The 18,428-nt window shown below is 52.1% G+C and overlaps 1 protein-coding gene across 5 annotated transcripts in view; it reads right to left on the bottom strand.

The window, feature by feature from the left end:
* Positions 1-18,428, bottom strand: part of CUL9 (cullin 9) — a 37,272-nt gene that overhangs the window by 1,810 nt on the left and 17,034 nt on the right. For 4 of the 5 annotated variants that reach the window (XM_037053316.1, XM_037053325.1, XM_037053344.1 and 1 more), the window contains 20 exons: positions 17,973-18,078; positions 17,626-17,721; positions 17,267-17,442; positions 16,859-16,992; positions 16,311-16,490; positions 16,017-16,126; positions 15,740-15,922; positions 15,429-15,592; positions 14,654-15,150; positions 8,763-8,902; positions 8,517-8,646; positions 8,180-8,379; positions 7,520-7,770; positions 6,185-6,530; positions 2,532-2,672; positions 2,221-2,385; positions 1,815-1,978; positions 936-1,029; positions 348-422; positions 128-238 (listed from right to left, as the gene is read on the bottom strand). In XM_037053316.1, coding sequence (XP_036909211.1) covers positions 128-238; positions 348-422; positions 936-1,029; positions 1,815-1,978; positions 2,221-2,385; positions 2,532-2,672; positions 6,185-6,530; positions 7,520-7,770; positions 8,180-8,379; positions 8,517-8,646; positions 8,763-8,902; positions 14,654-15,150; positions 15,429-15,592; positions 15,740-15,922; positions 16,017-16,126; positions 16,311-16,490; positions 16,859-16,992; positions 17,267-17,442; positions 17,626-17,721; positions 17,973-18,078 — 3,463 coding nt within the window. The remainder of the gene's footprint in view (positions 1-127; positions 239-347; positions 423-935; positions 1,030-1,814; positions 1,979-2,220; positions 2,386-2,531; positions 2,673-6,184; positions 6,531-7,519; positions 7,771-8,179; positions 8,380-8,516; positions 8,647-8,762; positions 8,903-14,653; positions 15,151-15,428; positions 15,593-15,739; positions 15,923-16,016; positions 16,127-16,310; positions 16,491-16,858; positions 16,993-17,266; positions 17,443-17,625; positions 17,722-17,972; positions 18,079-18,428) is intronic. The other variant, XM_037053336.1, reaches the window with a different exon arrangement.

The raw sequence follows: 18,428 nt of genomic DNA, 5'->3' as shown, positions 1-18,428 counted from the left end.
CTGCCTGAGGCGAGGCACCTGCCTCCCACCCATTTCCTCACTCCCTCCAGCCAAACAGGTCAGAGGGCGGCTGCCCAGCCCACCAGACCCCCTTGGTACATCTCCCCCCTCCCCCGGCCACCACAACCTTTCGAGCCTGCTCAAGTCCCCGGCAAGCATCGCCGAGGAAGGTGAAGGATTTGGGTGGGGGCACCTCGTGCAGGGCAGACACTCGGTTCCACAAGTTCACGGCAAACTCCTGTGCAGAGGAAAGCGGCTCAGCACCACACGTGCACACGCATCCCCATCAGGACCGCACCTATCCGCCCTCTGACCTTCCCCCGACCCAGCTCTTTCCCCTGCCTCACCCGGGCCTGGTGATGGAAGGTACACCTCTCATTGTAGTCCTGGAACCGCTTCTCTTGGCGGGCTGCCTTGCTCACCTGCAAGGACACGCCAGGGGCTACTGTGCTTTGCTGGGGTGGAATGGGGCTCGTCAGACTGGCTGCTGTTCACACAGGCCTTCCAACGCTTTACCCAGATGTTTTCATCTAACCCTCGGAACTGTGAGGTAGGTCGTGTTACTAGCCTGTTACCAATGAGAATGTTGAGGACAAATAAACTGACCCAAAGCCCCACACAAAGTGGTGGAACTGGGCTCTGACTCAGTCCTTGCTCTTCTTTGCTTTGTCTTGCTGCCCTGGGAAGGCCAGTCTGCCTCGGCCCTCCTGTAGCCAGCTGGGTGTGAGAAGTCCCACTCTGGGGCCTCTAGTCCTGGGCACAGACCTCGCAGGGCAGACCTCCCAGCATCTGTAGGCCTAGGTGGCTCTGTCTTCTCCTCACTGTCCCAGCAACTGTTGGGCTGCTCTGCACAGACTCTCTGCGTGGGGCCTCACAGAGAGCCCCCCGCCTAACTGCCCACAGGCCTCTGCCCTCCCCGGTGCCCAGCCCCTTACCACGGCGGAGCAGTTATAATAGTCTTTGTGACTTGGCTTCCAGGACTTGAGGCAGCGCCAGCAGAATCCGTGGTTGCATTTGGCACAGGTCATGCTATGGAGGAAGCCTGCTGGTCAGGACTCCTGCCTCTGGCCAGGGCCACACCAGGGATGCCAGGGGCCTAGATGCACCACCGACGATGTCCCTGGTTCCTCTATGCCCTCAGTCTCCTAACCTTAGCAGTTCCTACTGAATACACTCTAGCTCCTGAATTCCCCTTTACCGTTTTGAGTTAAAAGTGGGGTAAGGGCCCTGGCTGGTGTAGCTCAGTGGATTGAGTGTGGGCCTGTGAACCAAAGGATCGTGGTTCGATTCCTAGTCAGGGCACATGTCTGGGTTGCAGGCCAGTTCCCAGCAAGGGACACATGAGAGGCAACCATACATTGATATTTCTCTCCCTCTGTCCTTCCCTTCCCCTCTAAAGATAAATAAAATCTTTCATTAAAAGAAAAAGTGGGTCAGGGCCCTGGCGGGTGTGGCTCAGTGGGTGGAGCACCAGTCTGCCAAACGAGAGGTCACCACTTCGATCCCAGATAGAGCACATGTTTGGGTTGCGGTCCGGTCCCCTGTTGGGGGCGAGCGAGAGGCAACCGATCTATATATCTCACACATTAATGTTTCTCTCCCTCATTCCCCGCTAAAATATAAACACTTTTAAGTGGGGGCAGGAACATGAGTTCCTGAAATCACTCCAGAGGGGCGGAGAGTGTGGGTGGGTGGGTAACTGCCCTGGCTGCTCAGCTCTGCAGTGAGCTCCTCCACCACGCTCTTACTGCCAGGCCTCCCACCCCTGGCGCGCCCGCCAACGCCCCCCAGGGCCCACAGCACTCCCTTCTTACTGCAGACACCCCTCATTCTTCTCGATGGGGGTCTGGCAGCTGGGACAGCGCTTAGAGATGAGCTTGGCCAGGTGCTTGCTCTGCGCCTCCACACTCATGCCCTCGTAGTAGCCGCCATCATCGACCCACTGAGACATGTGGCCACAGCTGGCAGGGTAGTGTGCCTAGAGCGGGGGGAGGCGAGGACACAGCCAAGCCCGTACTGAGGGCGGCCGTCCTGCTGGCACGCGCTGGGGAGCGGGAGAGAGGGAGGCCCCGCTTGGTGGCCATAGGAGAAGGAACAGAGCTCAACTTGGTGGCAGCAGACAAGGCCAAGGCCGGATCTGCCTATGTGTGACAGGCAGGGGGGCAGAGCGGGGTGGGGTGTGGGCACTGGCTCAGGATTGAGGCTGGGGTGGACACCCACCTCAGGGAAGCTACAGTTGAAGCAGGAGGCCCAGCCACACTTGGAGCAGGTGGTCCCGCAGCCCAGGCCCTGGCGGCACAGGATGCGGTCGCAGCCCTGGGGGTTGGTGCACCAGGTCAGGTTGGAGCAGCTCTCCACGTAGCCACGAAGGAGGGCCTTCTCGTACTGTGGGGGCGTAGGTGCCACCAGGTGAGGGCCTGGCTCTCCGGGATGCCGCATCTCCAGGGTCCTCAGTATCCTGCACATCAGCCCACTCCCTGGGGTCTGCCCCTCTGGCTGTGCACCAGGACCTCTCTCGGAGGAGGGGGTACCTTGGAGATGACCTCTGGTGAGGAGATGATGGCACGAATGAAGGCTCCCGTGGGCTGGGCAGGGCAGTCAGCAATGGGGCAGGTGCAGCTCATCACAAGGTTCTGCTCTATTCGGGTCGTCAGATACTCATTCCAGCAGGACTGGGAGGGAAAGGGCGGTGCTGCTCAGGGACAGTGTGGGGCAGCGCGAGGAGAAGGCATCCTGGTGGCTCATCGAGCCCCTCTCCCCACCGACACAGGGGGCCAGAGACAAGCCTGCCTCTAGATCAACCTCGAACCTGACCCTAATCTTTCTGGCTTCTGTGGGTTTTCTGAGGACTGGCCCAAGTTACAGTTGTCTTTGAGGATGTGTGGGCCAGCATAGCAGCCCAATTGTAATTATTGTTGGGATGGACATGGAGAAAATGGGGAAAGAGAATCAAAAAAAGAAGAAGAAAGATTCAAGTTCTAAGCAAGAATTGGAGAGAGCAAGAAGGTCAGAGAGGAAGGGGGCCTGGGAGGTGGATCCCCCGTCCCCACTGGGTGGCTGGCCTTGGGTCTGCACACAGCCGAGGCGCCTCCTCCTGGGTCCACCCGCTCACCTCAGTACCTCTCTTGAGCTCCTCCCCCCCCCAGTCTCAGCCTCTTCTCCACAAAACAGACTTGCCCACGGCATCGCCCAGATCCTGATAAACGGCCCCACGGCTCCCAGCCAGTCCCAGGGCCAGAACCTTCCCACCTCCCGAACCCTTGTCTTGCGCCCACGGCACTGCCCTGCCCTCAGTCAAGCAAGCCACCCTCCTCTCCTGAACTGCTTCAGGAGCCGGTCCCAGTGAACGTTCTTCCCACCCTGCGCCTCCCCATCAAACCCACTTGGTTTTTGCCTGGTCAGCAGCCTGAGCCTCCTAAAAGACTCCGTGAACAGCCCCCTCCCTCACACTGCCAACAGCCAGCTTCTGCAATGACGCGTCTGACCCCAGGAGAGGACATGCACCCGTGGCATCGAAGCTCCAGGATAAACGGGGAGCACTTTACTGGGCTATTTTTACTCGGAGGAAGATATAAAACAAAACAAACCCCTTTTTACATACTGAGACAAACCCAGATAAACTGGGATGTTGAAGGCAAAATTCCCATATTTCCAAGATAAAACAGAGGAAATTTCTCCAAGTTCAGAGGGCTCACTTGCAGCCACACAGAGGTGGCGGGACCCCTCCCAGCCACAGAGGACAGCCCAGCCGCCGATACCTCACTCCCCTAGGGAGCCCCTCTGCTTTGGGCTCGCTCTCGGTTCATGCCACCCCCATGACCCAACCCAACTGGAACCAGGTCTCCGGCCCTTTGACAACCCCCTCACCACTCAAGGCTCACCCCGGGAAGTCACCTCCAGTGCTGCAGACCCCAGGGTTCCCCAGCTCTGAGTTCTCCAGGGTGCCGGGGCGCCGTCCAGCTGCGGCTCGCTCAGCGGCTCCTTGTCCTCTTCCATCAGCCTACTTCTCTCAGCTAAGTTTTCAGGCTCCCTGTCTCCACATGTCTATAGGGTGGGGGTACCCCAACTTCAATGCCCTGGGCCTGCTTCTCTCTCCTTTGATGATACCAGCCAGGCTTCCCCACTTAATGCGGAATCCAAAACCCCTGTCCACCCGCCAGTCCCACACAGGTGTCCAACAAGCAGCACGAACTTCATGGACACAAGACTGAATTTCCCCTTAAAAGCCTGTTCTCCATCCCCAGTCCCAGGTCTGAAATCTCCCTCAACTCAGTCAAAGACGACACACCCCTTCCACCCAGAGCTCCCTAGTCCTAAACTCCACCTCCAATCCCCCAAGTCTGACCCGCTCTACCTGCAAATGCAGCCCAACCCCCCCCTCCTCTCTTCCTGTCCCCAGGCCAGCGGCCCCTTCTCTTGCTTCTTTGAACAAGTCTTCAAATGGTTATCTCTGCTACCACTCTTGTTCTGTGCAAGTTATTTCCCCTCACAAAGTGATCCTTTCAAAAATGTAAGTCAGATCACATCACTCCCCTGCTCACAACCCACCATGGCTTCCTCTCTGGTGAAACCCTGTGTGCCATTCCCAACCCAATGGGGCCCCTGCCCACGTGCCAAACCTTCTCTCCCACCACCGCCCAACGCTTCACCACCGCCCAACGCTTCACTGTGCCTTCACCCATTCTTCCCTCCCTCCACCACTGTCTTCCCTAAGACAGCGGCCTCCCCCGGCCTCCCCAGTCTAAGGCCCCTCACCCTACTCCTTAGCCAGTTACTTCCAATAACGAAACCCCAGTGCAGTCTCTTCCCTGCACTTACCGATAGCGTGTGGAGGGAGAGCCCTGGCTGGGACTGCCAAAACCCAGTCCTGACCTTGGGCGGGTTCCCTCTCCTCCCAGTGCCTGTGCGGGCAGTCAGTGAAGTGGAGCTAGCACAATACTGGCCCCACAGGGAAGCAGGGTGGGAACCAAGCTCGACAATGCACAGAAAACAGCACAATGGCCCAGAGCGAGTCCCCAGGACTACTGGCTGCTGTTATCACCAGCGCTCGGTAGCTTCTTGCTCGGACTTCCCCACGCACCCATGCAGAGCTATGCACACAGCACACACATGACAAATACCAGCTAAACGAAAAAATGAAAGTGTCAAGGAAATAAGTAAGAACCTAGGAGAAAGCGAGCACAGGCACCTCTGTGAGAGGAGAAACTTGAAGCCTAGCCAAAGAGCCGGAAAGAAAGTACTGGCACATACGCATGTGCTACCCATGTCCCGGGTCGCCCACGACGGGAGACACTGTTGGAAGAGGCGGCGATGACTCATGACAATGGGGCGCTAGTCCTGGCCACATGGGCCGGACCGTCCTACTAGCTGCGAGGCCTGGGAGCTGCAAGGCCGAATGCTCGGCACCTCAACCCCCCTCCTGGCCTCGGAGAACTAAGTGCTCACACCCCAGCCACCAGCCTTCTTCTCTGCTTCAGCTTTCACGGCAAACCCTGCCTTCCCATGGTCCCCTTCTGCTTTTCTGGTTTACTGCACTTTTTATTTTTTATTAAATAAGATACACCAGTGTATACCAGGGTGGGGCAAAAGCAGGTTTACAGTTGCGAGTACATGAAACAGAGTTTATTCCTGTATTATTATTAATTATTGTATTACTTCATATATGAACAACTGCAAACCTACTTTGGCCCCAGCCATATAAAAGAAGTGGTGATGTTCTAAGGTAAAGAGACTTGAATGGTGAAGAGGAAACCACAAACTACAGCCATCAGTAACACTTCAATAACACTTCTCACTCTCAGAGTGCTTTAATGTACACTGTGTGAGTATTTGTATTTCTCAAACTTGGCTGAATGCTGGAATCACCTGAGGTGCTTTTAAAGCTGCCTGGGTCTCACCTGCAGATCCTGACTTAATTGGCCGGGGGCGCAGTATGGGCCCCAGGATCTTTCAAAGCTCCCAGCGTGTTTATAATGTGCGGCAGAGCCTGAGAACCACTGATGCTGAGCCCTAACCACCGCCTTTGGGATGTCAGCGCAGATGACAGAACTGGGGTAAGAGGGACTAGGACACTTGCCCCAAATCCCCGGGCTAGGAAATGGCGGTGCTGGGGCTAGAAGCCACCGTTCCCAAGGAACTGTGCTCCAGCAGAAAGTCGGGGCAGGGGAGCGCGGGCGGGCCTCACCTTGCAGCAGCAGTGCATGCAGCAGAGCGCGGGCAGGTCCTCATCGGCCTCCAGGGGGCGGACGCAGACAGGGCAGTGGTCAGGGCGTGCAGGGGCGGCCTGGGCCTGGGGCACCCGCAGTCCAGCGGCCAGCAGCAGTGGCCGTGGGTTCTCACTGTAGCTCTGCAGCAGCTGTTCAGCACCCCAGTGGGAATGGGCCAAAAGGTGCTGAGCCACATCTGGCTCTAGGTTCAGTGTCTCCTGCACCTGCCGCACCGTCTGCTCCATCAGCCCTTCCACCTCCCGGGGGCTCATGGTGCGGCCTGCAGGCAGCTGAAGAGATGCCAGGGCGGCCACGGCTTCTGGGCTTGGGGGCAGAAAAGGGTCAGTGGTCAGTCTCCCTGTCCTGCTTATGCAAGCTACAGACTGAACCCCACCTTGTTCCCCTGCTCCCCGCTTGCACATCCCTGCTCGTGACTGCTTCACCAGCCTGAGGATAACCATCCAAACCAAATGACACAGCAGGGTCCTCCCCAGAAGGATCTGCAGTTGTGGGGGCTGGGCTGGCTGTCGCAATGATTGGTGGGGGGCACTACAGGAATCTAGTGGGCAGAGGCTGGGGCACTAACTGACCTACAGCCGATGGGACAGTCCCACTGTAGGTCCCACCCAAAATGCTACCAGCTCTGATGAGAAAGAGCCCGCGGCCACCCCAGTCAGTGCGGCCTGTGGGCCAGCAGCGCAGGCAGCTCTCTGAACCGGGGTCTGCATTTCAGCAAGATCCCAGGTGCTGCACGCACACGGAGAAAGCTTCCGCTAGAGAACTCACTTACACCCCATGCAAATAACAGGCATCAAAGTGGTGCCACAAAAACTTCTGGTGAACTGGATCCAATGTGAAAAGTTTTAGCTCATTAGGGGGCACCTATGGCAGGCTCCTCTGTAGGACAAGCTTCCCCAAAACTAGAGATTGTACATTTCGCTGAACAGAGTACAAAGTTAGCACTCAGTACATACTGCATATTTCACATTTGCTTAGAATGAGAGACATATACGTAAAGGAGCTTACGAGTCTGGGTCCCTTGCTAAGGGCTGACTCTAGGAGGGTGGGGACAGCAAGACCCTTGATTAGAAAGGAAAAGAAGGGGCGATGGCACTGGGAGAGGGAGTGAGGACAATCAAATTGGGGAAAATTCAGGGAGAGGGGAAATGGGCTTAGACAAAGGAAAAAATGAAGTGCTTTTGCACAGGGGAGCCTGGCTTTGGCACTGCAGCCCCTCCCAAGTCGTGGGGAGCCCACCCCTATGTACTGGCTTGGAGCCCCTTCAGCAGGGGGAGGGGGCTGAGGGTGGCTACCTAGGATTGGAGGCCTTGGTGGTTTGGCCGCCACAGAAGGGCACCTCTGCCTGCCCACGGCAGGGTTCCATGGGCTCTGGGGTGGCGTACGTCAGGATCTGGGGCCAGTCATCACGCTGTTTCACGTAGCCCTGGCCCAGGAGGTGCAGGATGCAAGAGAAGACGTCTGTACTGGTACATGCCACGCTGCCGGCCACCGCTCGGCCCAGGCTTCCAGGAGGATTTGGACCCTTCTGCCAGGCCTCCAGCACCTGGACGGAGGAGGGGACACAGGCATGCCCTGTTCATGCTGGGGTTAGCCAGCCTGCAGAGGCTCAATGCCCAGCTGCGCCACCTACTGGCTGTGTGACTACAGATAAGTTACTAACTCTCATGCCTCATTTTTCTTATCTGTCTGATGGGAGTCACTATGATAATAATTACACTGCCTACCCCACAGAACTGTTGTGCAGATTGCCAACTCTTAGTTTAGCACCTGGTGTGAGGGTAAACACTCATGCCATGTTTTGTCTCTACCTTCGGTCTAGCTGCCCTGTCAGGAGTAGAAAACCCAGACGGAGATGTCACCCTACAAGGTCTCACACTGAGAGTTTACCTTCCCCTGCAGTGACCCCGGGCTCCAGCCTCCATCCCTAACCTCACAATGCCCTGTCTACTCACCAGACAAACCAGGTGATCCATGTGGAGACCCTTCTCCCCATGGGCTTTGAGAATACGGATAAGAAGACAGCTCAAGAGGTTCCTCTTCTGTTCCAGGGTCCGGCCCTCATCCTTCTCTACATTCAGGTACTTCTGGGAAGGTACCAGCCACAGGGCCTCCCCACAGGGCCGGAGCCCAGGCTCACGAACCCGCAGCACACCTGGAACTCATTTGCAGTTAGTACCCAAGGAGCGGAAGGAACAGAACAGGGACCCCACTCTCACTCCCTGCTACACTACCCACCCTGAGAGCGCCACCTGCTAAGAGCAGAGTCGCAGGCCAGCCCCAGTGACCTACCTCCACATGGGAAGTCCTGACCCTCATGCAGGGTCAAAGGGCCATTCTCAGAGGTGAGGGGCAAAAGTGCCTGGAGCAGTAGCTGTCTGGTGAGGTCAGAATTCTTCAGCAGGGTTTCTACTGACACCTCCTGGTAAGGAGAAACAGGGCCAGTCAGAAGTGGAAAGAACGGAAGGAGGAAGTTTAGGAGAACAGTGGCAGACAAGGGGGAAGAAAAGACAGAGGGAGGCTGAAGGGCTGAGGCACCTCTGTCTGATTGAAATTTAACAGCAGCCACATCTGCACGGTGGACACGTGCAGAGTCTGGTCCCCAAACTGCAGCTCAGCCCGGCCCAGCCACGTCCACTGCAGCCGCCGATGCGGTCCCCGGATAGGGTGGTTCTGACCTGGGAAAGTGTCAAGAAGAAGGGTGGAGACAAAGAGGGGAGATAGCGGGGTTAAGGGTTGAGGCAAGGGTATACTATTAGTTAAAGTGGCTCCTGCTAGTCTCTTCGGCCCCAGCATTTACAGCTTCCAGAGTTCAGCCCCTTCTGTGCCGCCTCCCAGGCAGCCACACGTCCCTGGGAGTCCACCCCATGCCCAGCCCTGTGTCAGGCAGGCTCCGCGGAAGACACACCAGAGACCTGGGGCTTTAGCCTTAAGGAGCTGACAGTTACACAGGCCCACTAGGCTGGTGTCCGTTTTACAGCTCAGGCAAGTGAACTTAGGATGTTTGCTCATATTAGACAGTGAGGTTGCTGTCACAGGCAGCAGTATCAGAAAGAGCCAACCTGAGAGGTGATCTCTGGTCAAAGATGGGACAATATGAACACCGAAAAACAAACAAACAAATAAATAAATAGCACTGCAATGAACTAAAACACAGGAAGTATTTTTTAAACCTATGAATTCACAGTGATAGTTTTTTTCTTTTTAAGAAGACCCCATTGGTCACCTTTGGAGGATGCTAAGAACCAACACATTATTCTGAAAACTGGTCCAAAGTAAAGGGGAGGAGGAAAGAACCGAGCCTTTCCCGTACCAACTGTACTTCAAGGTAACTAAAACGCTGGTGAGAAAAGTTTCCCTTTACAGAGACAGCGTTTCAGCTAACACATGAAGAAAGAGCAACAAAACGAGCACATCAGTGGTTTGTAACCCCCAATGAGACGACAGACCTACGCAATGGTAATGAACGAGTGTCTAAGGAAAAGCTGATGGGAAACTGTGTGTGTCAGACAACCCAGAAACCCACTGACCCCTCAATGACAGAGACAGCGAGACACAACGCGCCTCCTGGCAGACGGGCTCAAAGCCGCCTAGGAGTTCTTGCCCGAGAAATCAAACCCAAATCTGAAAAAGCTCCACAGCTAAATAGGAGTGTTCGGGAAATGTAGGAGACGGAGGGGCATATGCTAGAGGACACCTGTGGATACAATCAGCAAAATCCAGCCTGTCAACAACTTTATTTGGCAAACAGCCTGGTTTCCCCCACAATGGCAAATTGGGTAGAAAGAAAACAGGGAGACGGGGCCCACAGGTTAAGGGAGATGAAAAATAAAACCAAATCAAATGCAATGTGTGAGCTTTGTTTGGATCCTTAATAAACAAACAAAAAACCCACTTAATTCTAAAAACTTTAGAACATTAAATGTATATTTGATGATATTAAGAATTGTTAACTTCTAAACGTTTAATGACTGTAGTGTCCCTGCCTTTTAAAAGAGAGCCCTTATCTTTTACATTTCAGGGCCGGGTAGCTGGGCGGGGACACAAAGGAGACACCATGGGCCATGAGCTGATCCACGTTGCTAACTGGGGTTCGTCTATTTTGTCTACTTTTGTGTATGTCTGAAATTTATCATAATAAAAAGATTTTTAAACTGAGGCTGAAAATAAACCATTCTCAAACAAAAACTGCTGGTTTTCTATCAATACTCCCTCAACGAGGAAACTTCTAAAGGACAGACTTCAGAAAGAAAATTGAACTCAAAAAGAAGAATGCCCTGGCTGGTGTAGCTCAGTGGATTGAGCGCAGGCCTGTGAAGCAAAGGGTTGCTGGTTCGATTCCCAGTCAGGGCACATGCCTGGGTTGCAGGCCAGATCCCCAGGAGGGGACACACAAGAGGCAACCACACACTGATGTTTTTCTTCCACTCTTTCTCCTTCCCCTCCCCTCTCTCTAAAAATAAATAAATAAAATATTTTAAAAAAGAAGGATCAAGATACAAAAGGAATGGCGTAAAGCAACTGGTATGATGGCCAATCTAAACACCGACTGAACGAAAAGGTAATACTAATGACTAAAAATAGATCATTCTAAAATACTGAACAACAGTGACAAGCAAGATTTGAGTTAGAGCTGAAGCTAAGATTGTCAATGGTCTTTATTATTCAGGAAGGAGGGAGGTGATATTATTAACAAGTCAACAATACAGGTTTAAAACATAAGGATAATTGGCCATGGAAACAGAATACGTAACTGCCAAAACTGATAAAAACAAAGAAAGAGTTTAAAAATAATCAATCTAAAAGAAAGGAAAAAAAGCACAAAAACTCAGTGTAGAATCATATCTGTAAAGGTGTTCAATTTATTCCTCTCCTTTTAACTATAGTGTTTTACAAACAGGGGTTGGCAAAGCTGATCTACAGCTGCAATACAAATAATACCATAATTAATAAAAATAATACCAGAATAAACTCTTTCATGTACTTACAATCGTAAACCTACTTTGTCAACCCCTCTGTTCTGTTGTATACATAAAATAACTAAGATCTTAAAATATAAGAAGGATAGCCCTGGCTGGTATGGCTCAGTATATTAAGTGCCAGCCTGTGAACCAAAGCGTTGCTGGTTCGATTCCCAGTCAGGGCACATGCCTGGGCTGCAGGCCAGGTCCCCAGGGGGTGGCGTACAAGGGGCAACCACACATGGATGTTTCTCTCCCTTTCTTCTGCCTCCTTTCCCCTCTATCTACAAATAAATAAATGAAATCTTTAAAAAAAATAAACTATAAGAAGGATAAACTTAAACACAAAATAAGAGGTTAGAAATAAAAATCCAATGTGTGGTTACTCGTAGTAATTATAATTAGGCTAAAAGTGACGATTGAAAAAGAGAGATTATTAGGTTGAACACAAAACAAATCTAGGTATTTACAAGACACATGCCTAAACTGTAAGAGTATGGCTAACTCAGAGCACAACGATACCGGGGGAAACTCCCAGGAGAGGGGAGTGTGGGCACGGTTTCAAAGTATCTCCCCCGAGAGAGTGCTTACTGATAGTAGCAAGGGAAAACAACAATAACAATACAGGGGAGAAATCAAACCTCCTCTTGACCAGACTGTCAAAATTAACAACCCAAAAGGGCAGATCACAACTGTGTGCTTCCCAGTGCAATGCCCTGAGATTACTTACCCAGTGTTCCGGCTGGGAATGCACACCCTGAAACCGAGCACGAGGAAACACCACATAAATATAAAATGAGATAATACTAGGAAATTTAAAAAGACCATGTCCCCCAGAAATATCAATGTCATAAAAGACAAAGAAAGGCTGAGGAATTTCTCCAGATTCAAGAAGACCAGAGACAGGACAACTAACAGAATAGGTGACCCTAGACCGAGTCCTGTCCAGGACTAAAAAAAGGAAGAGACACGGAATCAACTGACAAAACTAGAACACGGAAATGTCAAATGTTTGAAATTGATAAATAAATTATAGTTCTATAAGAGAATACCTTTATTCTTAAGAAATATATATTAAAGTATTTAGAAGCAAATGGCCAGCATGTATATGCAATTTACTCTCAATTTCATATATACACACACACATATACACACATATATATGCAATTATGTGTGTGTGCATATATAAACTGACACAATTACAGGCATACATACATATTTGTATGTGCATGTAATATACACACTTTAACATACGTATACATGCACAAAGAGCAAATGATAGAAGCAAAACAGGCAAAATGTTAACAAAAGGTCAACCTCAGTCAAGTACGTGGGTGTCCTCTGGATTAATCTTAAATTTTTCTGTAAATTAGAAATTATTTCCAAATAAAAAATTTTAATTGTATACTTAAAGTGGTTGCAATGGCAAATTTTATGAGATGCACATCTTACCACAATAAGAGCTATCTAAAAGAAACACCAACCCGGACAAGAAGTAAAAGGACAGGAAAAGAGGCACCAGAGAGACACCCACTAACGCAGGCTGGTGCATGGTAAACACCAGGTAAAAACAGACTTGGAGGCTTTATTAGAAAGAAGGTCACATGTGGCTAAATTTAAACTGGTTAATGTAAATAAAATTAAATGTTCAGTTCCCCAGCCAAACTGGTCACATTTCAGGCGCTCAACAGCCACGAATGTCCATCATCTCAAACAGAGCAGAACTTCACCACCACTGCAGAGAGTTCTGTAAGCAGCCCTGTTACATAATTTTAAAATTGCATGTTATAACACAGTCCAAATATATAAAGCAAAATTTACATACTTAGTTTAAAAATTCACTATCATAAATGGTAGATCAGAGCACACCTGTCTCAGCAATAGATTAAGCAGACAAAAACAAGCGAGGTTACAGAAAATCTGAACAACGCCCTGGATGGGTGGCCCAGTTAGCTGGAGCACCATCCCACACACCAAAATGCTGCGGGTTCAATCTCTGGTCAGGGCACATATCTAAGGTTGCGGGTTCGATCCCCAGTCGGGATGCTTATGGGAGGCAACCAATTGATGTTTTTCTCTCACACCAGTGTTTCTATCTCTGTTTCTTCCTCTCTCTCTAAAATCAATAAATGTATCCTTGGGTGGGGATTTTTTTAAAAAAGAAGAAAATCTGAACAATACAATTAACAAGATCAATTTAGTGAAATATGTAGACTACTGCACACAGCAGCTGGAAACACACATGCTTCTTAACCACACATAGAACACTTACAAACTGGACCATCTACTTGGCTATACAGGAAGTCTCAACAGGTGGCAAAGATTCAGTATCACAGAAACCATGTTCTCTGGCCACAATGGAATGAAGGCTGAAATCTAAAACAGAAAGATAACTAAAGAAACAAAACAAAGAAAAGTCTGCTTGGAAATGTTAAAATCTACTTCTAGAAATACAGTAAAAAAAAGGAGAAATAATAATAAAAATTAGAAAATTCCTTGAACTACACAAGAAAAATGTTACATAATAAAAACTTATTTTGCCCTGGCTGGTGTAGCTCAGCAGACTGAGCGCGGGCCTGTGGACCAAACAACCACGGTTTGATTCCCAGTCAGGGCACATGCCTGGGTTGCAGGCCAGTTCCCGGCAGGGGACGCACGAGAGGCAACCACACACTGATATTCTCTCCCTCTCTCCTTCCCTTCCCCTCTAAAAAAATAAATAAATAAAATCTTAAAAAAAAAAAACTTATTTGACACCTGAAATACTCATCAGCAGCAAAAAGGGCAAATATATCCCTACAATGAAATACGACTCAGCAACACCACAGGACAAAGTGATGATAAACCTGACAACCTGACTCACTCCCACAGACACTAAGTTGAGTGAAGGAAATCAGACACAGCAAGATGTATGCTCTATGATTCCATTTACACGACATTCAAGTACAAGCAAAAATCTATAGTGACAAGGTAAAGACAATGGTGTCTCTTGGAAGAACACACTACTGGAAAGGAGGCCTGAAGTTAGGAAGACTTCTGGGTGCTATTCCACATCTTGGTATGGGGGGTAAGATAATGCATATGATATAAAACTCATTAAGTCATAATTAAGATGTATGCATCTTAATGCTAATTCATACCTCAATAAAAAATATTAAAAAACAAACCCCCAAATCCTATAGAATGAAGCTAAACATTAAGAAAGAAAGAAATAGCCTTAAATACTTCTATTTGGAAAGAAGTCTGAAAAGACTAAGCATGTAACTTGAAGTTAGAAAAAGAGAACCCATTCATACGTGGTTGAAGGAAATGATGAGAATTAATGAAGACAGAACCCACACTTCTTCCCCTTCCCCTGGAGACTGTTTCTTCCCATCTGTGCACTCCTGTCCACAGGTCCTCTCCTACCCTTCTCCGGCCGCCCCAGGCCTCACCCCACTCTCCAACTGCCTGTCCCTATCTCCTCACTCTGGCTGTAGAAATTGGAGAAGCGGTCAAGGGCATCACAGAATTCTGTGGGAAGGCACTTTCTGGGGTGGTACAGGTAGCAGAGTGGGGAGACGGGCCAGCAGCGTGGTGACAGGACCAGTATAGAAACTGGTGGACTTGGATCTTCGATAAATAGTTCTTCCCCAGCCTCCTGTTCCTCCTCTTCCTCCTGAGAGACAGAAGGATTTCGAGGGCTCTTGGGCTCCCTTCTTTGGTGTCCTATTCTCCCGCTCTTCTCCCTCGCTCTTACCTCTTCTCCCAGACCCTGTTCTTCCTCATCCTCCTGCTCCAGGAGCAGCCTGTCAAGCCGCTGGAGCTGGTAGACGTGGAACTGGCGCTGCAGCTCCTCGGAGGTGCGCAGGCTCTGCAGCATCTGCTGGGGGAGGCGGCTGGGGAAGCAGGGACCGATCTGCTCCAGCACGGCCCCCTCCAGCCAGCTGGAGCCCAGGCTCAGGAGACGGTCAGCCATGTAGTGCCTGCAGCACACACAGCCCAGGCCCGGCCTCAGTGTGGGCTCTCGGCATCGCCCAGGCTCCCGCTCCACTATGTTAGGTCCCTCTGTTACAGCCAACCTGGGTCACGGCCCTACCTCACCTCTTCTTCCCCACTCCCTTTCGACCAGTGTCCCGGCCATCTCCAGATCTTCATCTCTCCTCCCCACTGCAGCCTTCCTCATCTTCCCTCTGAGACTCAAACCTTTGCCCTGTCTAGACTCTCGGCCTCCTATACCCTCCCTCTCCAGACCTTCACTCACTGGTAGAAGTGCTCAAAAGCAGTGGCCAGCTCCAGGCCAGAAAGGACCATGATGGGCTCCAGGTGCCACTGAAGCTGCCCCAGCATACCTGCTGCTCCAGGGGCTCTGCCAACCAGGCAGCGCTGGATTTGCTGGTCGATGTGCCTGGCAAACTGCTCGCTCATCTGGGGCAATGGAAAGGGCACCAGTGAACAATGAGGAGGGAAGGGGGAATGGAGGAAAATGGGGAGTGAAAGGAGATGAAAGGGCAGAGACATGAGCTCAGGCATGAGCTCACAGCCCCTGCTGCCTGGGGGGCTCGTGGGACTCACATGCATGGAGGTGAGGAAGGACTGCTGCAGCAAGGCGCCCGAGAAGCCGCTGTGCAGGGCCAGCGTGAAGGCTGCCCGAGGCCCGAAGAGCTCTGAGCCTGCTCTCTGCAAGTGCTCGTAGAGTGTGCAGTATCGAGGCACGAAGTCTGGGGCCCTCCAGGCTACGGCCAGGAACCTGCTGACCTGAGAAAGAGCAAGAAATGTAAAGGAAAGTCCCAGTATGTGGACAGACTATTAGACCACCCCCCTCCCCCAAGTTCAGCTTCCTTCCGCCCACCTGCTCCTGCACCACACTCAGCCAGCACTGCGTTACGTTCCTCAGGCTGCTGCTTGGAAGAACTGGTGAAGGTCCAGGGCTCCGATCCTGACCCTTCCTGTTCTTGCTGACTATGGAGACAGAAGGCAACGCAAGGAGTTTTGTCTTAGCCCCCAGGGGAGTCCTGGAGTCTTGGGTGCCGACCCCTGGAAATGCCCACAGCAAAGCAACAAGGAAGAGTAAAATCCAGGAGTCGGGGAGCCAGACAATATCACTGCCCAGGCTCTTAGTTCAACCACCACAGCTGGGACTTACAGGGATGAGTGGATGGCTCAGCAGGAAGCCCAGGAGGAGGCTCCACATGCACCAGCAAGTGGCAAAGGCGACGAACTCGAGAGGCAAAGGATGCTGCCCGACTCAGAGGGTTGCGTGAGCTCTCCTTCTGCTCTAAGTACTGACCCAGCAGCCATCCCAGGGAACTCACACCTTCTGCATCTAGAAGAAGATAGGTTAGAACAGGTCTCCACAGGGAATGGGGCAATGGACAGCCCGGGAGGAGGAGAGAGAAGGAGCAATTGTACAAAAAGGTTTGGGGGGCAACACAGCCCTACCCCCACCCCCGACCAAGGTTTGCTTCAGTTGGAGTCCGGGGATATGGTCACAGGCTGGTGGTGGGATGGAGGGGAAGGTTTAAATACCAGAGCCTCAGGGAGCAGTCTCTAGGCAGGAAGGAAAGGAACACTGAGGTGACAGGCCTTCAGGGATAAAGACAGGAACCAAGAGAACCAAGAGCATTAACCCAAGCAGTCCCTGGGAATAATAACAAGGAGCTGGTTAGTGGGGCCAGGGGTCGGGGTGCTTACCAGGGGAGGTGATGTTCTGCACCAGGGGGCTGACCAGGGCCTCCCAGCAGGTCTTGCCCAGTGCTTGGGCGGCTTCATCGTCAGGGAGGAAGCGATCGGCAAAATTCTGCTCGTGGCGCAAAACCCTGTTCAGTCTGGGGATGAACAGTGAGCGGTCATGGACTGAAGGCACAGACTCCCTCAAGGCCTCTGCTGGAGTGCAGTCAACTCCTAACTGCCCTGCGCTCAGCCCCTCCCCCAGCTCTTCCCCAGCAGCACACACTCCTCACCTGTGTGCACTTTCCCTCGCATCCTGGATGCTACTTTACCTTTCAGACATCCACAGGAGCGTGTGCCTCCTTCAGTGTCCTGCTCTCTTCACCACCTCCCCTCCTGCCTCCAACCCTGCCCACCTCGTGTCACACCCACCTGGGACAGAGCTGGAGGAGACGCCTGCGGTCCTCTGCTATATCCCGGCTCCAGGCTTGCGCCCGAATTGTGTAGAAAAGACATGTACGGAGACAGAGCTGCTCTCGAAATAGTGGCCAGAAAGTGGGCTTGGGGCCCAGGACCTCCAGGCCCCGAACCCGGGTGTCAATGCCGCCCTGTAACATGCACAGACTTATCCGTCACCTAAGCCGCCCGGCTACTAAAGCCTGGCCTCACACCCTGAGTTCTAGAGCTACGAGAGACAGCCCTACCTGAGCCTGGGCCCCAAATGCTGGAACCCGGTCACTAAGGAAACCCTGTGCTACCTCCTGATCCCCAGGCCCCCACCTCTGCCCCACCTGCTGGCAGCGCTTTATGCGAATCTGGATGACGGGCCAGAAGCGGTTCAGGTTCTCCAGGAGGATCACCCGGCTGGCAGAGGGCATCACATTGACCTGGCGGGGCAGGGGAGAAGAGGGAGAGAGCTGTCACCTCCAAAAGAGGGGCTGGAAGGACTGCTGACAGCAACCAAGTCTGCGATGATGTGTGCCCGTCACCGCCCCTGCACTGAGCCTCACATCCCTAACCCTGCTCAGGGCTTACAGGAAGAAAGGGGTGTGGGCAGTCCCCAGGAGTTGGGTCCTTCTGATAAGGCCCTGGGAAAAGAGGATGGGGATTAGGGTGGGGGGATCACGAGGGTCCCCACCGTGTTGAGCTCAGTGCTGATGCAGCTGGTGCTGTCGCCCCCGAACACCACCACCCTGGCCGGCATGTAACTGGAGTCCTCGCTGGCCACCAGCAACGTCAGCTGCCTGGGAAAGAGAAAGGAACTGGTTAGAACCAGGACCCCGATCTTTGTTCAATGTAACTCCAACCAGACACTTGCTCCTGACTCCTGTCTGTCTGCTTAAGCACCTTTCTCCCCTAGACCCTCTGTTCTTGCATTTGTCTCCCCACAAAGTGACTTCACTCAGACTATTTTCACCAGAAAATTAACACCCTAATGACACCAAATCCGCAGCTTCACTCCAGACTCGTCTCCTGAGCTTTCACGTGTGTGCCCCACAGGCACCTCAGAGTCAGCATGCCCAAATGGGATGCCCATCTGTCCACAGAACCCGTTCCTCTTCCTACTCCTCTCCTGGGGGAGGACACTACCACT

Source organism: Sturnira hondurensis, unplaced genomic scaffold (genome assembly GCF_014824575.4).
Source record: "Sturnira hondurensis isolate 20B ecotype Veracruz unplaced genomic scaffold, ASM1482457v3 Scaffold0000880, whole genome shotgun sequence".
NCBI classification, from domain to species: Eukaryota; Metazoa; Chordata; class Mammalia; order Chiroptera; family Phyllostomidae; genus Sturnira; species Sturnira hondurensis.
The sequence above is the reverse complement of the archived record's forward strand: the minus strand, read 5'-3'. Positions and strand labels throughout refer to the sequence as shown.